The 19258-nt window shown below is 39.3% G+C and overlaps 1 protein-coding gene across 1 annotated transcript; it reads right to left on the bottom strand.

Moving 5' to 3' along the window:
- Window positions 1-3588: 3588 nt before the first annotated feature.
- On the bottom strand, window positions 3589-17811 carry lgmn (legumain). The gene is made up of 14 exons (XM_033643497.2): window positions 17718-17811; window positions 17247-17409; window positions 16926-17023; window positions 12748-12829; window positions 12527-12609; window positions 12355-12430; window positions 11795-11857; window positions 11564-11630; window positions 8915-9033; window positions 7905-7994; window positions 6694-6903; window positions 6335-6505; window positions 4224-4291; window positions 3589-4104 (listed from the first exon to the last, which is right to left on the bottom strand). Exons 2-14 carry the CDS (start codon window positions 17385-17387, stop codon window positions 4062-4064), a joined length of 1311 nt encoding a protein of 436 aa, XP_033499388.1. The 5' UTR covers window positions 17388-17409; window positions 17718-17811; the 3' UTR covers window positions 3589-4061.
- Window positions 17812-19258: the final 1447 nt, after the last annotated feature.

Here is a 19258-nt window from a genome sequence, read left to right as displayed (position 1 = left end):
AAAAATAATAAACACAGGAGAACACTACAGCCAGTCTCATTTTAAGATGTGAGTCAAACATGAGCCACTAGATGTCACAGTTTCATTACTTCCATGAGGGCTCTCATTATTGAATTTATTCAATGCAGCATTTGTTATTTTAATGTTTATGATGCTGAGCACCTGTCAGTAAAATCAAATCTGCCCAAAGCCAGTCAGACACATCTGTGGCACAGGGACCAATGACAAAGCACAGCTGAGAGTGGCATTCTACAAGGCTGTGGTTATAGATGACACAACATAAAACTAAAACTCATTTTTAAGAACAAAAAGGTAATACAAATGATGCTAGACGAAAACTAAAAGGTTCACTGTGTAGGATATACAGGCATCTATAGGTATAAACTGTATATTATATTCATGACTATTTTTCCATTAGTTTATAATGTTGTCGTCACTTTAAAATAAGCCATTTATATCAACATACAGAGCGGGTCCTCTTCCCTGGAGTCTGTCATATTGTTTCTACAGTAGCTCAGAATGGACAAACCAAGCAGTGGCTCTAGATGGGACCATTCACATTTTCACATCAGCCACTGTAGTTCTCCTACACAGGACAAGTTTTACTTCTTTAACCTCACCGCTAGATGCCACTAAATCCTAAACACCGGACCCAACATATTTATTACATTTTGTCCTGAAATGGATGGGAACGTAGGGGAGTGCGGGGTCGGCTGGGCTGGGACAGTTGCTATAGGCTACATGTAGCCAAATTACATATCTCAGTAATTTATAAAAAAAATACTTTAATTTTACATTTTTTCTTTCTTAAATAAATGTGTGAACAAGTGACAATATAAATATAAAACTGAGAATTTTTTTTTCTCCAACCCTTTTAAACGTGGAGCAACATCCCTTTCTTTGTACTGCTTTCAGACGCCTTTTGCAGGTATTTAAACCTTTGAGCCCTGAGCAAACAATCCCACAAACTGAAAAACAAACAAAAAAAGATTTAGATTTTTTTTAAGAAAAAAAAAAGAAAAAACTACTGAAGAAAAATATATAATTACAATCATTACATTTTAAAATTATTTCACAGAATTATTATAATTTTTTAAGCACTCTCTTCAGCTCAATACCATATTTGTTTGTTTTTAAATTTTCTTTCTTTTGTTCTTTTAGGGGTTTTTAACTCATTTTCTTGTTTTTAATTTTCTCTTTTGTTGTTGCTGGGGTTTTTTTTCAGTCATTTCTTGTTTCGTTGCTCATGTTTTTAAAAGAAATCAAAACGATTTGCTCAGGTTTCAGAGGGTTAAATGGTGGGTTTTTTTTTTTTTTTTAGCCCAGAACAAGATGTCCAAACTAAACCTCCCCACTCTCTCAAGCATCCCAGGGAGGCTGAATTTTGGGAAAACACTCCTTGTACATTTTACAAAACCATGCCTTTCACGATCTGGTTGGGCTCTGAAAAATCAGATAAATTGTTAGCAGACACTTGTGTCTGTTCAAGGACTAAATTATTTTCATTACTGTCCAAGTCGTCTGTGAGTGACAGAAGGTTATTTTATGTCAAAATGTCCACACCACTCTCCCCTATCTCATGTCAGTCTACTCAGTAATTGTTCACAAAAACTCCCCACAGATGTGAACCTCATGGTGGCGCTAGAGGACAAGTCAAGGGATCATCAAAGTCAGTAGGATCTACTGTCTGTGAACTACAAATGTATGTGCCAATTGATGAAGTAGACGCTGAGATACTTCACAGGATAAGATTTTTGTTTCCTTTTTTTAAGCAAACAATATTCTGGTGGTTATTCATCTCATGACTAGAAGTCTTTTTGCATTGATACGAGGTGATCACAAGAGTGTAAATGTGTCCTGTGTATATTGTTTGAGTGTTTATGTACAGTTATATATAATTAGCTAAGTTGTAATCAAGGCATCATATTGTTTAAATGGGAAGAAGAGGATATTTGTCATGTGGGCAAAGCATTTTTCTCACTTGGATCAGGCACTGAATACAGTAAAATGTCTCAGGTGTTTAAAGGTGCTCACAGTGAGGCTGAAATCCCTGTAAAGCTGACAGTGGTTCAAACTCAAAGAAGATGCGTGTTGGTCTAACTGTCTGTCAGGCAGACTTAAAAAGGGTGTTTATCTCAGGGAAATAGGCTTTGGTGGAATTATTTGGACACCATACAAATCCTCCGATGACGACCAGTAACTGTTAATCGGTGGAAAATACGACCATGTGTAATATTATCCCAAAAAAAGTGTCATTTCATTTGATAAAAAAACAAGAATTACCACCTTACATCCATTTCTTTGAGAACACGGATGCTTCACATACATTTCCCCACATCAGCACAGAAGGTCTATACCAGGGGTCAGCAACCTTCACTATCAAAAGAACCATTATTCACCAAAAATAATTAAAAAAAAATCTATCTGGAGCTACAAAACATATTAAGCCTTATAACCTTATACCCTTTCAACATTATAAATAGGTCTAAATGAGAAGTTATTTATTATGTTTTACCACCGGGTGGCGGTGCAGTGGGCTCTTTATGATTATGTGGAGGGTGACCACCAAATTCTTATCAGTTCATTGTAAAATCCAAGTGAACGTTTGTGCCAAATTTGAAAGAATTCCCTCAAGGTGTTCGAGATATTGTGTTCACAACAATTAGACATACAAGGTCACAGTAACCTTTGACCTATGACCACCGAAATCTAATCAGTTCATTGTTGACTCAAAGTGGACGTTCATGCCAAATTTGAAGAAACTTCCTTGAGCTGTTCTTGAGATATTGCGTTCGCGAGAATCAGACAGAAACAAGGTCACAGTAACCTTGACCTGATAAATTCTCATTAGGTCATTGTTCCATGTGAACGTTTGTGCCAAATTTGAAAGAATTTCCTCAAGGTGCTCTAGCTCTCGAGTAACGTTTGTGCCAAATTTGAAAGAATTCCCTCAAGGTGTTCTAGAGATATCGTATCACATTTAGACAGACACAGTGACCTCTGACTACCAAAATCTTATCAGTTCATTGTTGACTCACAGTGGATGTTTGTGCCAAATTTGAAGAAATTCCCTCTTGCTGTTCTTGAAATTGCATCAACGAGAATCAGACGGAAACATGGTGACGCTGACGTCTGACCACCAAAGTTCATTGTTCCAAGTGAACATTTGTGCTAAATTTGAAAGCATTCCCTCAAGGTGCTCTTGAAATATTGTGTTAACAACAATTAGATAGACAAGGTCACAGTGACCTTTGACCAACAAAATCAAATCCACTTGTCGGTGACTCAAAGTGGATGTTTGTGCCAAAGTCGAGGAAACTCCCTCAAGGTCTTTTTGAGATATTGCGTTTCCGAGAATCAGATGGAAAGAAGGTCACAGTCCAGTTTAGTGTTGACTCAAAGTGGACGTTTGTGCCAAAATTTGAAGAAATTCCCTCAAGCTGTACATGAGATATTCCGTTCACAAGAATGGAACGGGCGTATGGACAACCAGGAAACAAAAAGCGTCCGGTCACGGCTGTGGCCAGCGCAGAGCCATAAAAACGTGCTGAATATCCACGGAGGTTACAAACAGGAAACATGAGTCTCTTTTTTTCCAGCAGTTTTGGTCGTTCAGATTTATTTCAGATCCCTGTTTCACAACAAAGTCTCAACATTCAGTGTTCAGTGGTATGTCCTTTACATGTCAATCAAACACTCATGCCAGGTTGTCCACACCACACATAAAGCTAAGAGCAAAACAAATTTACATGAATTCCATGCTTTAATTTTTTTTATAAATCTTATGTCCTAAAAATAATCAGAAGCAGTAAAACATCATCCATAAATCCTTCACAGTGATAGTGCAAACTCATCATAAAACAAGTTTAAAAGTTCTCAGTAAAATCAAAAACATATCACAAGTTTAAAAAAAAAGTGTTAGAGTGTTGATAAAACAATAACGTCAGCTCCACGTCAGATTGATTCTTAAAGCAGTGCAAAGAGAAGCTCCGCCTACTCCGGCCTTCCCACATCCAAGAAGCAGTTTGATGGGAGATTTTCATGGGTTTCCAAAAAGCCTTTTAAAAGCGGAAACGACACACGGAGTCCATGGCGAGCTGGATGCTGCAGAGACAAACACCATCAGGTTACTTCTATCCCCCTAATACTGAGTATGAATCATAAAACCAACCGAAATGGGCAGCTTAAAAAAAATAAGCTAGACAAGTAGGATGTAGACGTACCTGTCTGCGGAGTATCCCCTCTCACACAGGTTCACCAGAGCGTACAGATGCCTCAGAGCATATTCATACTGAAACACAAGAGAACGTCACATGTCAGAGAAATGTCCCCACCGTGTGAGACTTAACTGTTAATGACCAGACTTCATTTCCCCGTGCTGAACTCGAAATGTCAAAAAAATCCAGACAAAAAATAAAGGCAGCATTATTCTCATTTAACACAAACAGCTGCGTGAAAGTACCGCGTGAAAATCCTGTGATTAAGATACGATAGAGTGGTTCTTGTTCTCGCTTTCCATCCTACCTCATGTCAGCCTGGTAAATGAGAATCTGTCACTTTAAAATACAACTTCCTATAACGGTCAGACCTAACTCTCACCCACATTTCCTCATGACATACATAATTCTTATTTCTATTTTGCATCAAGGGGAACTAAAAAACATATTCTGTACCAGGGCTGCTCTGTTTTACATCTGATCTCATCACAGTAAATGACTTCTGAAACCTCTCTGATGGAGGAGGGTCAACCATGATGAACAGAGCAACAGAAACACCTCCTGCACATGTTTACATATGGGCCTCGTCTATTTTATGATCCTGGAGTCTTGATATTGAAATACAAAAAACCAAAGTGCAATAAGTGCCACGTCGCACACTGAGTGAGCCGCCTGTTAATGACGCTGTGGACTAATGGGCATGTAGCTACTTCCATGCTTCAGATGATACGTCATGTTTGTAGTCGACCAATGAAGGTGAGTTTACATATCACCTTGGGTTCGTCCTTCACCTTCTCAAAATGATCCCACACTTTGGATTTCCTGCCCGACATGTTATTAACTAGCCTGTGGAATAACCGCAGGTACCAGCCCTGGAAATTAACCTGACTCCTGTCTGACTGCTGAGCGTGGACACTTCCTGTGTCTGTCCTTTCAAATTAAATTCACACATGGTCCAGTCAGATAGGTTTTGATTTATTTTAGCAAGGAGCAGCTCTGAATAGATTTTCACTTTTGTTTGTTTTTTCTGTGACTAAGCGAAATGAAATCTTACCGACTAACGACCTTTCTGGTGACTATTAGGGGGCAGCACTAGTTATTATTTTTACAGGCTACACAGTTTTCCATAAAATGTCAATGTCAAACTTAATTCTAAATCATTTATGAGTGATCAATTATCACATTAATCTCACTCTGACTGTTTAAATTTATCCTGTAATGCACTTTGTTAAGTCTGTTTCCACATGAGCACTATGAATGAATTACCGATCATCCTACTGATGTGAAATAATGATGATGAAGATTTTACCCAGAGATGGGTGCAGAAACATCATGAATTTGTGTTACAGAGGCTACAAATATCCACAGTTGTGCTGGCACTGTCTGTGAACCTCGCCAATGTGACACAGTGAAGCTGCACTTTCTTTACAGTAATTCTCATTGACAGGTCTCATATGTGGTGGAGAGCCACGACTATCAATATGAAAATATATATTTAAGGGTGTTTCTATGTCTGTCTATGCCTAACTGTGGGATTGGAAACGAGGCTCACAAGTGTGTGCCCAGAGCCACAATGATCGAGATCTATAAAACAGAATCAGACGTACGCATGGCTTTATAAATGTGTCTTTGTGCTTACACACAGTATTATGCATCTGGCCGCAGGACCTGGGTCTCAAACATGCACCAACTCATAAACAAGTTCCATTTATCTGGTTGAAACAAGTGATTTATGAGTTTGTGCAGTTCAGAGAGTTTAGTGAATCTGACTTAGTTGTTGCTAATGGGTTCAGGCACTGCACTTCAGAATACTGTTTTCCTGAAGTCAAGTCAGACATGCTTATTCTGCACTTGCTGCTTACTGAGAGTCTCTTTGTTCAGCTCAATGCAAAGTGAATCTAGGTCTAGTGCCTACTGATGAGCAGCATGTGAAACTGATCTGGCGTTTTCTCTTCTGAAGCGGAACCAGACTCCTGACATGTGAGTAAGTTTCAACCATCAGTTACAGATGAATCTGCCAAAACTGTGACTGATCAGCCGTTATGTTAACCACCAACACTGTCGTTCTGATCTGGTTGAAATAAAAGTGCAGACAGAAGTCCTCTGTGCAGCTCTACCTCTGTTTTGTGCCAGTTGTAGCAGTTGTATTTGTAGTGGTTGACGGCAGTCTTGTAGCACTGATGCTGGCTGAGCTCTGCCCTCTCGTTGAGAACCTCCTCAGCCTTGAGCTTGTTCCCGGTTACCCTCTCCACCACTTGGCGCATACTCTCAGCCAGCATTTCCCTAACCTGCATACACACACAAACATGTTCAGACACTGTTAGGAATCTGTAACACGAGAACTGTCATGGTGAAAGCTCAGTTTGTGCAGTTAAATCTTCCTGATAAATCAGATTTGCATGGTGTGCTTAAAAAAGGCCTCCACAGAGGATGTGAAACACGCAACATACTGCAACAGGGCTTCGACAATCTTTACCTTGAGGTGGGCGTTGATCTCCATCAGCAGCCCCCTTGCAACTCTGATATCATTGGAGGCCATCATCTTCCTCTTGAGGATGGCCAGAGGAACGTCGGGGCTTGGGGTCAGATCTGGATTTGTAATTGGCTGCAGTTTCATTGGAGGAGCAGGCTGGTTGGTTGCCATGACGTTACCCTGAAATGCGATGACCTTCATGTGGCCCATAGTCTGTAAAGAGGGTAGGACAGTCGAGATAAGCTTTCAAGTAAGGGCAGTACACTTACAGTTCCCCTCACAAGTGTGTGTTAAAGGAATACTTCACGCTCCAAATGACCATTGCTTATATAAGTTACTCACGTGTTACACTGAATTTGTAAAGAAAACTTGTTTCACTTGCATGCCTCCACGGTGAACGAAGAATCCAAAAACTGACAAAATATTTGATGAATTGGAGTAGAAGGGTCCACGTTTAACAGCAACAAATCTATATCTATTTACAAACTCTCACACAAGTCACCCAGTAAAATCAAGTCTCATTTATCCAGTCATGCTCAGTACTTCCCAAACAGACAGCCCTTCCTGACAGGAAACTGAACTGAGAGTGAAACTTATCTGTTCTCCTGAGAGCCAGACTCCATTGACAAAAACAGTAATTTTAAGTCATTGAACACAGGAGCTGCTGCTCTACCACTGCCCCGACCAGGTAGATAGTTTGTGCTATTGTGTGACTCTGCTTAATCCAAAGTAATCCATTACAACACCAAAGTCACACAATAACACAAACAAACTAACTAACTGATTGAGGCAGTGGTAGAGCAGCAGCTCCTGTGTTCAGGGAGGTTTAATTGCTGTTTTTGTCAATGGAGTCTGGCTTTGAGGAGAGCATTTTTAATATAGTTTCCTGTTGGAAAGGTCTGTCTGTTTGGAAAGTACTGAGCATTTAACTAGATAAATGGGACTTGGATTATGCTGCACAAGTTGTGCGAGAGTTTGTTAACAGATGTTTTGATGTAGGTTTGCTGTTGTTAACTGAAGTCACCTTTACTTAAACTCAACAAGAATTTTCTCTGTTTTTTGGATTCTTTGTTCACCATGAAGACACGCTAAAACCTCCCCAATGAATTTAATGTAACACAGGGTGAATAACTGATAAACAAATGTTCACTTGGGGGCAAAGTGTTCCTTTAATGCTACATTCTCCCTCTAGCAGTGTTTATTCATTTGCTCACCTTGTTTCCGTACTGCTGGACGTGGCTGGTGTTTGTGTGGCTCTTTACGATCTTGAACTGCTTCACCAATGTCTCCTTCTTCAGGTCCTCCTGGATTCACAATATGAGACAAAAAATATCACAATCAGGACTCATTAAATAAACGACAAAATATTTCCAAAAACAAATTCATCCGTAATTTTTTTCTTCAGAAAACACAAATTTAACAGAGCAGCTGGTACTTATTTGTATTATTTTCTGTTGATTAGGTTCAAGTTTCTGTTCTGGGATGCTTTTATATATTGCAGGGCCACAGGTGTGATTGCAGCTAATGCAAAGTATAAAATTGCTGCTGCTGCTGTTGTTGGAAACATTCACCACTTCCTTTTCCTGTTCCTTTGACAACAGGTGTTCGGGACAGCAAATAAACCTTTAATGGACTTCATATAGTCTGAGCTGCTATTGTACAGTTTGAAATCAGCAACAGAGGTGTACAATTAGCATTAAACTGTAGGGAAATACAATCACTGGAAAAGGTTACTTGCTTTTGCTTAAGAATTTAAACATGCAAACAAGTTAAAATGTTTATACTTGCATGCAAAATATTGTACAGAAAAGCAGCTGAGGTGTCAGCTAAAGTTGAAGCCCTGAGAGGGTTTGAAGTGTCAACATATCCCAATCATAGAAGTTAAAATCCATCAGATTTTCATGAAATAAAATCATGTTTTTGATACGGTTTATGGTATCGCAGGATTCAAACTGCCTTCACGTGCACAAGGGAAATGAGCCATGTATGTTTACTGCCAACACTGTATCAAAGCTCTAAAAGTTACTGCCAATGCAAACCCAGAATTTGCATCTGCTGCTAGGCAACATTTAAATCAAACAACTGGCTTTTATTGTGAAGCCGCCACTGAAATGCACTGTATTCATCACAGAGGTCAGCAGTGTAAGTGCAATTTTTCATTTCAACATTCATACTCTTAAAACTTTGCATGACACAAAAACTCAACAAGGAAATCACCACCCACCACATCAGAGTCCTCCATCCAGTTCACACTGTACCAGTCTCCCAGGTAGGTGTCCCTCTTCTCGTCATAGTAGCAGGCGTACGAGGACTCGTGTGGGTTGGCAGCTGTGGTGGCGTACACTGGAAACAAGGTATCATTCTCGTGTTATGCTGTGTGGTAGTTTGGTGGAGAATTGTTATTTTCCAGCAGGCAGACCTGAACATGACTCACACGTCTGCTTCACAGCTTCAAAAACAACACCTGAAGCTCTGAAGGACAGTTTGTGAACTCACTCAGACGTAAATGCATGTGAAAGGGTGAATATGTCCCAGAAAATGAACAGCCGGTTTCACAAAACACACTCAAGTTAAGATGTTGCTAAAGGCCTGATTTAGGGTGTCCTTAAAATAAAATCGGTGAAAATGTTCACTAAAGTATCTAAGTTTTTCTCCTTATCTTAAGGTCTTATACTTTAAGAGTCCCTTAAAAATAGTTAATCTGTTTCACAAAAGGCCTTCAAGTTCAAGTTTATTGTCACCTTGCAACAACAAAACATATCATCACCCACAATAAACACTATTTACAGTCTAAAAGCAACAATGTGCAGTGCATATGGCTGCATCAACTGTTCAGTGACTGACTGACTGAGGAAAAGAAGCTACTACTGAGACAAATGGTGCCTGATTTGATGCTCTGGTAACGTTTACTTCACTGGAAGGACCCAGAAGAGAGCGTGAACAGATGGCAGGTGTCCTTAAGGATATTTTAGTCCTTTCTTTTGCAACGTGTGGTGTTAATGTCATGAAGTTGTGGTAGTTCTGTGCCAATAATTTTTCACTTTGTCTTTACAGTCCTGTGTAGCAGTCTGAAGTCCTGAGCAGTCAGGCTACAAAACTTTAGCAACCAAAGCAAGGAAAATACAGATGCTTTTGGTAGGTGGCTCAGTCTGACTACTAAAACCAAGTTGTGACCTTCACAGCTGAAAAATGAAGCCAACATGGAAGTGCCAAAAACTGCAGTTCTTTGAACGGCCACTTGAGGCTGACTCCAGACATGAGTCAATCCTCATAAACTCCCATGACAAATATACAGGGGGTGAATTTTTTTTTAATAACTCACCCGTTTACATCTTATCAAGGCTTAAAGTTATGCATAACTAAGGGTGGGCTGCTTTGAGTGACAGGTTGCCGACAGTGTCCTCAGCTTCTCAGTCAGATCCACCCCTCACTCCTCCACGGCACCAACCTCTCACCCAAATATGGTCACCTCTAGATCCAAAAAACCAAGATCAACAGCCGAGATGCCAAACTTGAGGCTTCAAAATGGGAGTCCACAAACCAGTGGGTGACGTCACAGTAGCTATGTCTATTATTTTTTACAGTCTATGACCAAACCAAGGTTGTCGGTGTTTGAAAACCTGGGTATGAGACTCAATAATTGGTTATATTTCTGAAGAAGTGCACAATGAACCTTTGAGGCACCTCTGACTATCTTAAACGCAACACGGCCGACTTTATAGCAATAAATTAAGACAATAAACTCATCTCAAGAAGAATGTTCTGCGACTAAGACACTACTGATATGACCAGCAGTCAGTTCATGATTTATCCGCCCGTCTAGAGTTGGATCACTCTCCATAGCTGTGCTCTACCAGCCCCTTTGCGACTAGTGACTGCTCTATGATTTTATGCTACAAGATCTTTCCAGTCAGTGACAGATGTCGCAATGTCCTCCCACATTACTTGTTTTCTGTTTGCTGTTATTTATGGATCACATTTACTTTTTAAATCTGTGCTTTTTTGTATTCCTCCAGAAGTGTAGCCTTTTCCTCCTCTGGCAAATATCTTGTCTTCTTGTCTCCTGCCATTTATTTTTACTATCTAGAGGCCGACTTTGTGAGATAACAAGTGAGGTGATGACATGTATCACAAGCAACAAGTGAAACTAAAGGGCTTTCATGAAAACTGTAACATTTTGCTGTTGTAAAATCTCTTCTAATGCAGTAAATATCTAAACATTTTTCCTTGACTAATGAAACTTTTTAGATTTTTTGCAACACCCTTAAGTAAGTCCTTCAGCTAAGAAGACATTAAGCCTTAAGTTTCATGCCTAAGCGGAAAACTTTTGAGTGTTTTTGAGCAACCAACCACATAATTTTGGTTCTAAGAAACCTGCGTCATTCAGACTACGACGCGTGGGAAAAAAAGGGACGTAGAAACTCTGGTGGGGCGTGGTAAAACCAAATAAAACCAGAACTTTGATTCATGTCCTGTAAACGTATCACATGAGGCTGAGCACATGAGAGTGACACAAATTACCACAAGCCATAATGCTGACCACAGCGTTTGCCTAGACAGAGCACAGGACTGAGAGAGAGACTCTAAAGTAGAGTCCACAAATTGCGGTGCTGACCTCAGCCTTGAAACCTGATGTTAAAGCTACAGTAACATCACATGAGCTTTTACTGTTGAGTCTTGGCGGTGTTGCTTGTTATTAGCAGTTTTGAGGTCAATGTCAAATGTAGGTGAAGTCAAATGGTCACAAGGAAAAGTCAAGTTCATGTTGTCGATGATTTCACCTCATCGACTGACACTTCTTATTGATCGCTGCCACTCCACTATCTCTTTGCTTTACTGGAAAGTGATTCTGACGAGGCAAAGTCCAACTCACCGTCAATGTCCGTAGGGAGGTGGTTCATCATCGACCCGGACTCACATGCCTCGATGTAGAACACCATCTGTGAATGTGCGTGGGACAAAAACATGTTGTATGACCTGATCTTCCAGCGCAGCGACGTCATCACCTGATTTGATTTTAACACTGACCTACATACTGTTCTGTGGGGCGTGTGTACACATACAGGCCTAAAAATAATATGCACAACAACATGCTGTTACGTACCCTTTTGTATTTCTTATTGTCGTGCATGTATTTAATGGCGTCCTGGAGGTCTTTAACCTGGAGCTGCAGAGAAAAAGGTCAAAAGGTTTAATTTAATAGTTTCAGCAGAGACAAACCACCATGTTACACTTATTATTCTTTGCACATCCTGATTTTGTCAGATTTGTTGTCTTGTTTATCTTTATCAGCTGCTCACTGACATACTGACACAATAAACTTTTGTAGAAAACCATGTTTACATTTCTTTGCTCCTTTTCTTTCTTACTGTTTTATTTTCTTGTTCATTGTTCTAATTTTCACCCTTCTTGCTTTATATCTTTCCTTTATTTGTTTGTTGTCCCTGTGTGTGTACATATATAACAGAGTGAAACAATTTAATTTCTCTTTGTTGGATTAATAAAGTGCCTTCTTCTTCCTCTATGTGAAAAGAGTCACATGACTGACCTTGAGAGAGAAAACCATCTGACAGAACAAGTTCAACAACATAACAGCAGTTATTTGATTTGGTGCAGTAAGCTCATGACTGAACATTAACATAAGCAGGATGTAAAAGTGCTCACATCATCGTTGGGGAAGGCCAATATACCAGGCGCTCCGTGGTCGGTAAAGTACACAAAAATGTGATCGTTGGGGCCGCTGCCAAGACAGAGCAGAGTTAGAAACAAAAATCTTGATGAACCATATTCTGTGCTGTTATGTTGTCTTCAATAGATCACTTTTGTAATCACTTGCCTCTTCAACACTTTTCCAGAGCCACCTTTGACTTTTGAGGAGTCACCCTTCAGCACTGCCAGGAAGTTTTCTGGCGTCACATCCTGCAGGATAACACCCAGTTATAAATCACAAAGTTTGCTTTAAACAACAAAGTCTCTTCAAACAATCTGTTTGAATGTTAAGAGTGAAAAAGGCTCTGATTTGCTCTCTTGTACAAATATTTGCACTGAAGCACTCACGTCCCCTGTGTAGTCTTTAGGAACTCCCTGGTACACATCAGAGCCATTGGGCCTGTTGATCAATATGCCCGGGGTGGGGTTTCTGGAAACGAAAATATGAGTAAGATAAACACAAGGAAGTGCAAAGGGCTGACATAACACTTTGTCGCCTGATCACTGAATCATTCAACTACTGCACCGTCATCATGTCAGAGTCTGAAACTGGTGAAAACTCCACCGCACTGAAGTTTTTCCTCTTTTTTTTGTCTGCACAGGACTTTCTATAGCTCTCAACAACAAGTCCTCTAATGTGCAAGAAACTGCAGACTGTATGGAAAATCATGCACGCTGCACTCCTGCCTGTTAATTATTAACCACAAGTCCAATACATGTTTATAATCAGGTCAGGCACACGAGAGTAGGACGCAGATAAAATACAATAATGTTACATAACTTCTCTCTGAAACCTGACCTATATTATGTTTAGGTAAGTTGATGCATGGACATATCGGCCTGACGTATGTTAACAGTTGGCTCTTACAATTAAATTAACCTGCAGTCTAAATAATCCATTATCTTCTACTTTCCCACATCTAAAAGATATTAGAACTGTACACAGTTTACTTCCTTTACTTATCTGTCATATCACAAAGCTGCCCAGTGCTGAAACTTGACGACAGTGCTGGAACAATGACATGAATACTGTATAAATCAATGAGTAACTCTGATAATCTGTTAATCATTTAGCTAAAGGGTAACTTCAGTATTTTTCTTAAAGATTATTTTTTGGCTTTTTGCCTTTTTTGGATAGGAAAGTTAAATCATGAAAGGGGAAGAGAGTGTAGGAGATGACGTGCAGCAAGGGCCACAGGTTGGAATCAAACCCATGGACACTGTAGCAAGGAAATTGCCCTTGTATATGGGACACCTGCTCTCCCCACTAAGTCACCAGGCGCCCCAACGTCAGAATTTTTCGACTCTGAGCCTTTTTTTCAAAATGTTTTTGTGTCTAAGTGACAAATTTGAACAACAATTTTCTGAAATTAGTTCAGGATTAAGCGAGAGTGCTGCAGCTGCAATGCAAAGTTAATGTGCAATTGTCCACCATTAATTTACGTCCACTAATAGTGCTTGTTTTTGCCACTGACAGGCTCAGATTATTATTCACAGTGCCGGACAACTTATAGAAAGGATCCCTAAAGAGATAGATCTCTTTGTGAAAGAGTAAGATCCTTTTTGTTTCACCAGAAGCAGCCCTGAAATTACTGTCATCAGTCCCACCAGACTCCATTTAAATAAACAGTAATTTTATCATCATAAAACACACTTCATTTAAAGTCTTCTATAAATTGTCAGACATTTAGAATAATAATCTGAGCCTGTCAGTGACAAAAACAAACACTTTTAGTGGACATAAAGTCACAGGACACAATTGCCCACGAAGATTATAATGCAGTCTGTTTTGCCGCCACTAGCTGCAGAGCTCTTGCTCAATACTAGATCAAATTTCAAAATATTTTGTCTCCATTAGTCACTTGTTCAGGTTGGAAAATACATTAGTTGCCCTTTACATCATTTTTCAAGCAGGTTCCAGCTTCTAAGATATGATAATTTGCTGCTTTTCTGCGTTTTATATCATTGTACACTGAATATTTTTGGGGTTTTGGACTGCTGGTCGGACAAAATAAGACAGTTGAAAACATCATCTTTGGGCTCTGAGAACTTCTGATGGGGCATTCTTTAATACAGAGTAACTGAAAATCTAATTATGAGATTGGTAGGAGATAAAAATGATTAACTGCAGCTCTAGTTTACTGTTAAAAAATATTGTAAAGGGCTTACATTGTTTCCCCTCTGTGACTCTACTTAATACAGATAACTTTTTCATACATTTGAGCAGGTCTCATGATATACTGTAGCAAAGTGAAACATAAAAAATAATGACTGAGAGTCAAACTGGGCCACTAACCTACCAGTCAACACTGCCCTGAGTGAGTGGACAATCATAACTGTCCCACACTGCTGTGTCTCACTGTGTGACACAATGTGCAACAGTGATCCTAATTCTGAAACTGACCGATCTGCTTTCACTCCTGCTCTGACTCCAGCCGCCATGACAGTAATTTAACTCCTGAAGGAGCTCTTAAATTAGTTCCATGTGACTCCTCACATTGAGTTCCTTCTTCTTTAACGCAGCCTGTTTATGCCGCTGCCTGCTGCTCTTCTCACGAGCAACCACACAGGGCTGACATACCACAGTGACATGAGAAATACCAACGTGTGTGTGTTAGTGATAGTGATAATTCTGTGGTTTACAGATAGGGCAGCAAAACCTTCACTGTGTTATGCCACTGTATGATGTGCTGTGAGAGTGAGACATCTTCTCTCTAGTGGATTGTACCTTATCAGTTTCAGGAGTTGCATTCTCCCTGATAAACTTTCACTTATTGCATCAATAATTTAAGCTTGTAATCTTTTTTTGTTGATCCAGGAACTTGAGTATTTGGGTTAAGTTGCTCATGAAAAATAAGTCAGATTCAGTTGGTTACAGCTGGTATTTCAGATAAGTAATACCAGTATCGGCACTGGCAGACACCAAGTATTAAAGGACACTGATCAGGGCCAAAGAAACTGGATCAGGACCGTAGCTTTCAAATAAGTGGCAAAAAATGACTTAAACAAATGCAGATTATTTTCCTTACAATCAACTTATCGGTTAAATGACTATCACTTCAGCTCTACTGACAGATAAGCAGACGTTAAGAGACATATACCTTGCTGACATCATTATTCATCAACTTTAATGCTTACTTCTACACAGCACCTGACTTTAACAGTGACATAGCATGGTAATAAAGACCAAAAGTAGTGTATTTTTATTTATTTATTTTTATCTGTCTTAATACTCCCTATTTCTCATTATCATCTTAGTTTTTTCTAATAAGTGTTTGCATCTTATTTCATGTTTAATTTCACTTTAATTTTGTCTTGCTTTAGTTCAGCATTACCGTTTGGTTTCTATTGTTATATGTCCTCTGGGGTTTCTTGCTTCTGCTTTGTAAAGGTGCTAAATTAAAAAAGGTTCTTCCCCTTATTATTAATAAAATCCTGTAATTTCACTTTTAACTGAAAGATACAATACAGCATTTAAAGGAGACTTAAGAAAACTGAAACTGTGGTGTGTCACATTAAGGAACAGTGATATCTGAAATTTATTTGCACATTAATCTAAGGGACTGTTCGTAAATCATGAGGGGAGAGGAGGTGGTGCAAAAAAGGGGGAGGCATATATTTTAAGCACTGGGAAGGGCCTTATGCTTTTAATTTTTGCTTAAGGGAGTGGCACATGAATTCAAATGGTTGTATTTTATATTTATTTTACCACAGATTTTTGTAATAATAAATAATAATACTTTTTATTTATAAGCGTCTTTCAAGACGCACACTGACACTTTAAAAAAAACAGGTAAGACAGTCAGTACTTATTCAAAGTTAACAAATAGCAATGACAATGAGCAACAAGAAGAAAACGCATGTTTTCTTTTAAAATTGCCAAAATTACACCGTTTATCATAGACAGACACTGTAACAACAGAAATTATCATTGGATTTTAAAATTTCTGATGCACATTGGACGCATCATGTGCAACGAACGCTTCCATCAGAAAAAATCTGATCTTACAATAGTGATATTTCTTCAAAATCCCTTAATTCTACGTTTAATTTAGGATTTGACCACAATAAAGTGTTGGACAATGAGAGTGGAAAAACCAAGGCTTTTTTCAACTCCAGGATTACGTCTTCAACTTTTACCTTTAAACTTTCAGGGTAAGTTTCAAAGATTTAGTTTTAAACAGCTAACGACAAATGTATGCATGCATTTTCTTTTACTCACTCAAGGAGGCTCAAAGGAAACTATCTGTAGCTTCAGGGAGGGTAAAACTTTTTATTATTATTATTATTATTATTATTATTATTATTATTATTAATAATAATAATAATAATAATAATGAAAACCGAATTCACACCTCAGCCTACTCTGATAAGTAAAGAACAGTCCCCAACTTGCAAGCAGATAATAATGAAGGTCAACAACCAACAGAACTAAACTACAATGGTGTTTTTACACAATTCGTGGGAAAGAAGAAGTGTCTGTATCTGAACTATCTGCTGTACTGAAATAAAAAATGTCAACTCACTCCTCATTTTGTGCCAAGTCATCGTACATCATGACCACAATCTGCTCATCTGGGATGCCATTTTTGTGGACAATCTGATAGGCATGGCAAGCATCGGCCTGAGAGTGGGAGAAAGAGCAGAAATATGTCGAGGTCAGTGGTACATTTTTTTTAACAGGCTGGAGAAACTCAGGCTGAACATTCATTGTGAGGAGGAAGTGGCTTATCTTATCAACAATATGGATTATAAAAAAAAAAAAAAAAAAACATTGAGTCATGCACAGTTTGCACTTGATAAGATGACATTGTGGGAGCTGTTTCCTTGCTGTACACCTGTCTCACCTGGTGTCTGTAGTTGTACCAGCCGTTGGAGCCAGCCACGATCAGCACCCAGTTCTTCCCAGTGTCTGAGTCCTGGGAGGGGAAAGCTTTCACCAGCCCGGAGCTCAGGCCGAGCAGGACGAGGAAGACTGCCGTAAACATGTCCTCGCTTTCTGTGGGAGTCCTGAATGGATGACAGGGATAACTTAGTTAAAAGCTCTCCGCAGCAAATACACTGTTGTAGTAAAGCTGTTTGTCGGTCTGTGAGGTGGCAACAACGGCAGGTTGGCACCAGATAACAAACACGTCGCCACCTGACTGCCTGGATATCACATGACAGCGGTACCGAGCTAGCTAGCTGTTAGCACAACAAGCTAGCAAAACTCGCTTTTAAAGAGCTGGGAGCGCGATAACACATTAATATTATAATACTATAATACGCTAAATGAGCCCAAGCGGAGTTAAAAGCAGACAAAGTTATATATTCTTTACCTTTCCTTTGTTGTGGTGCCCGGAGGAGACAGCAGCGGAGTAACTACGGGACCATCCCTGGGACATTTATATGTGACGTCGGGAAAACGGTTGATAGGAATTCTCCCGCAGCAGCCAATCAGAGCGCTCGGGGGGCGGGCACTAACTGTAAACAGTCATGTAGCTAAAGTGCACACAAACATGTATGAGCCTGTGTGTTTCTGAGGAAAATGAAAACTAGATTAACCAGACTCCCAGAGGTGATCCTTTCTAAGAAACAATCAGTTCTTTAGACAAACACATCCGGGATTAATCTATACAAAAATCAATGCTTTTTACCTTCACAAATGTTTTTTTTTACTGTATTTTATTAGCACACAAGATGTGATTAAAAACAAGTAAACATGGCAGGCACTGCTCAGGAGAGGTAACTTGAAGGGCCATATGGTGAAAACCTCCCCTCTAGAATTTCAAATCTACTCTATTACAAATAATATTTCTCTCCTAAACATGAGAATAGTGTAGAGGTACCAACATGCCTCAATACTGAATCATCATACTGTGGTAAAACCTCACTGCCGGCTTTGCTTGAGTCATCTCTTTGATTAGAACTGAACACTTACAAGTGTAATCCTTTGCTATATCAATCTCTCAGAATCTGGGCACAGTGTAGGAAAAGGTTTGGATCACATTCAGTGTCAATTCTGGTTTACTCCAGTGACATGTTTCCACCCTCTTTAATCGATTCTACTTTTAAGATTTGGAGCAGTAATGGTATACATAATTATAAGGACAGGTATTTGCCTCATTTACTCAACTGACTCAAAAGTGTAATATCCCACAGAACCATTTCTTCCGTTACTTACAAATTAGAAATTTAATGTGAAGCAGATATCCCCAGTTCCCCAATTTACCACATGAATTCTCGACACTGATGTGCACAACAAGGGAGTAATCAAAGTGATATATACGACATTATCAGCTCTACATTCTCCCTCTCTCTGCACTATTAGATCCCAGTAGGAGGATGATTTGGCTTCCAAAATCACAGATAACAACTGGCATTCTTCAAAGAGTTCATTCCTCCTCAATTTGCACCAGACATGGCCTCCTACAATTCAAGGTCTTGCACCGCCTTCATCTATCCAAAGAAAAGTTAGCCAAGATTTATCCAGGGACAGATCATACTTTCTGGTCTTGTCAAAATCTTAATAATCATTTTGATTAAATATTTTATGACATACTATACTATGACTTTTTTTATGGAAAAATTAATAACATACTATACTATGACTGTTGGACATTATTATATTTAATATATTTTCTGTTATTTCTGGAGTCAGATTTACCCCTTCCCCACTAATTTCAATTTTCGTAGTAGTCCCAGAGAACATACTTCTTCCTTGACACTACACAAATGCTATTGCCTTTGACTCCTTAATTGCTAGACGCCTTATAATTAGTAACACATGTCTAGTGGGCTGGTGATCCTATGAGTTTTCTACACTTGGAGAAAATAAGTAACGTTGGGTGGCTCTCCAGGGAAACTTTAAATGACATGC

Source organism: Epinephelus lanceolatus, chromosome 15 (genome assembly GCF_041903045.1).
Source record: "Epinephelus lanceolatus isolate andai-2023 chromosome 15, ASM4190304v1, whole genome shotgun sequence".
NCBI lineage: Eukaryota > Metazoa > Chordata > Actinopteri > Perciformes > Serranidae > Epinephelus > Epinephelus lanceolatus.
This window is presented reverse-complemented; position numbering and strand designations above follow the sequence as displayed.

What these genes read in the sequence shown, in the direction of transcription:
- lgmn (XM_033643497.2), bottom strand. Translation starts at nt 17,387, where the DNA reads ATGTTTACGGCAGTCTTCCTCGTCCTGCTCGGCCTGAGCTCCGGGCTG. An exon ending in TCTGGAAAAGTGTTGAAGAG is followed by an intron (nt 12,431 to 12,526) that starts GCAAGTGATTAC and finishes CTGTCTTGGCAG; the next exon opens with CGGCCCCAACGATCACATTT. An exon ending in GGATGGAGGACTCTGATGTG is followed by an intron (nt 7,995 to 8,914) that starts GTGGGTGGTGAT and finishes TTGTGAATCCAG; the next exon opens with GAGGACCTGAAGAAGGAGAC.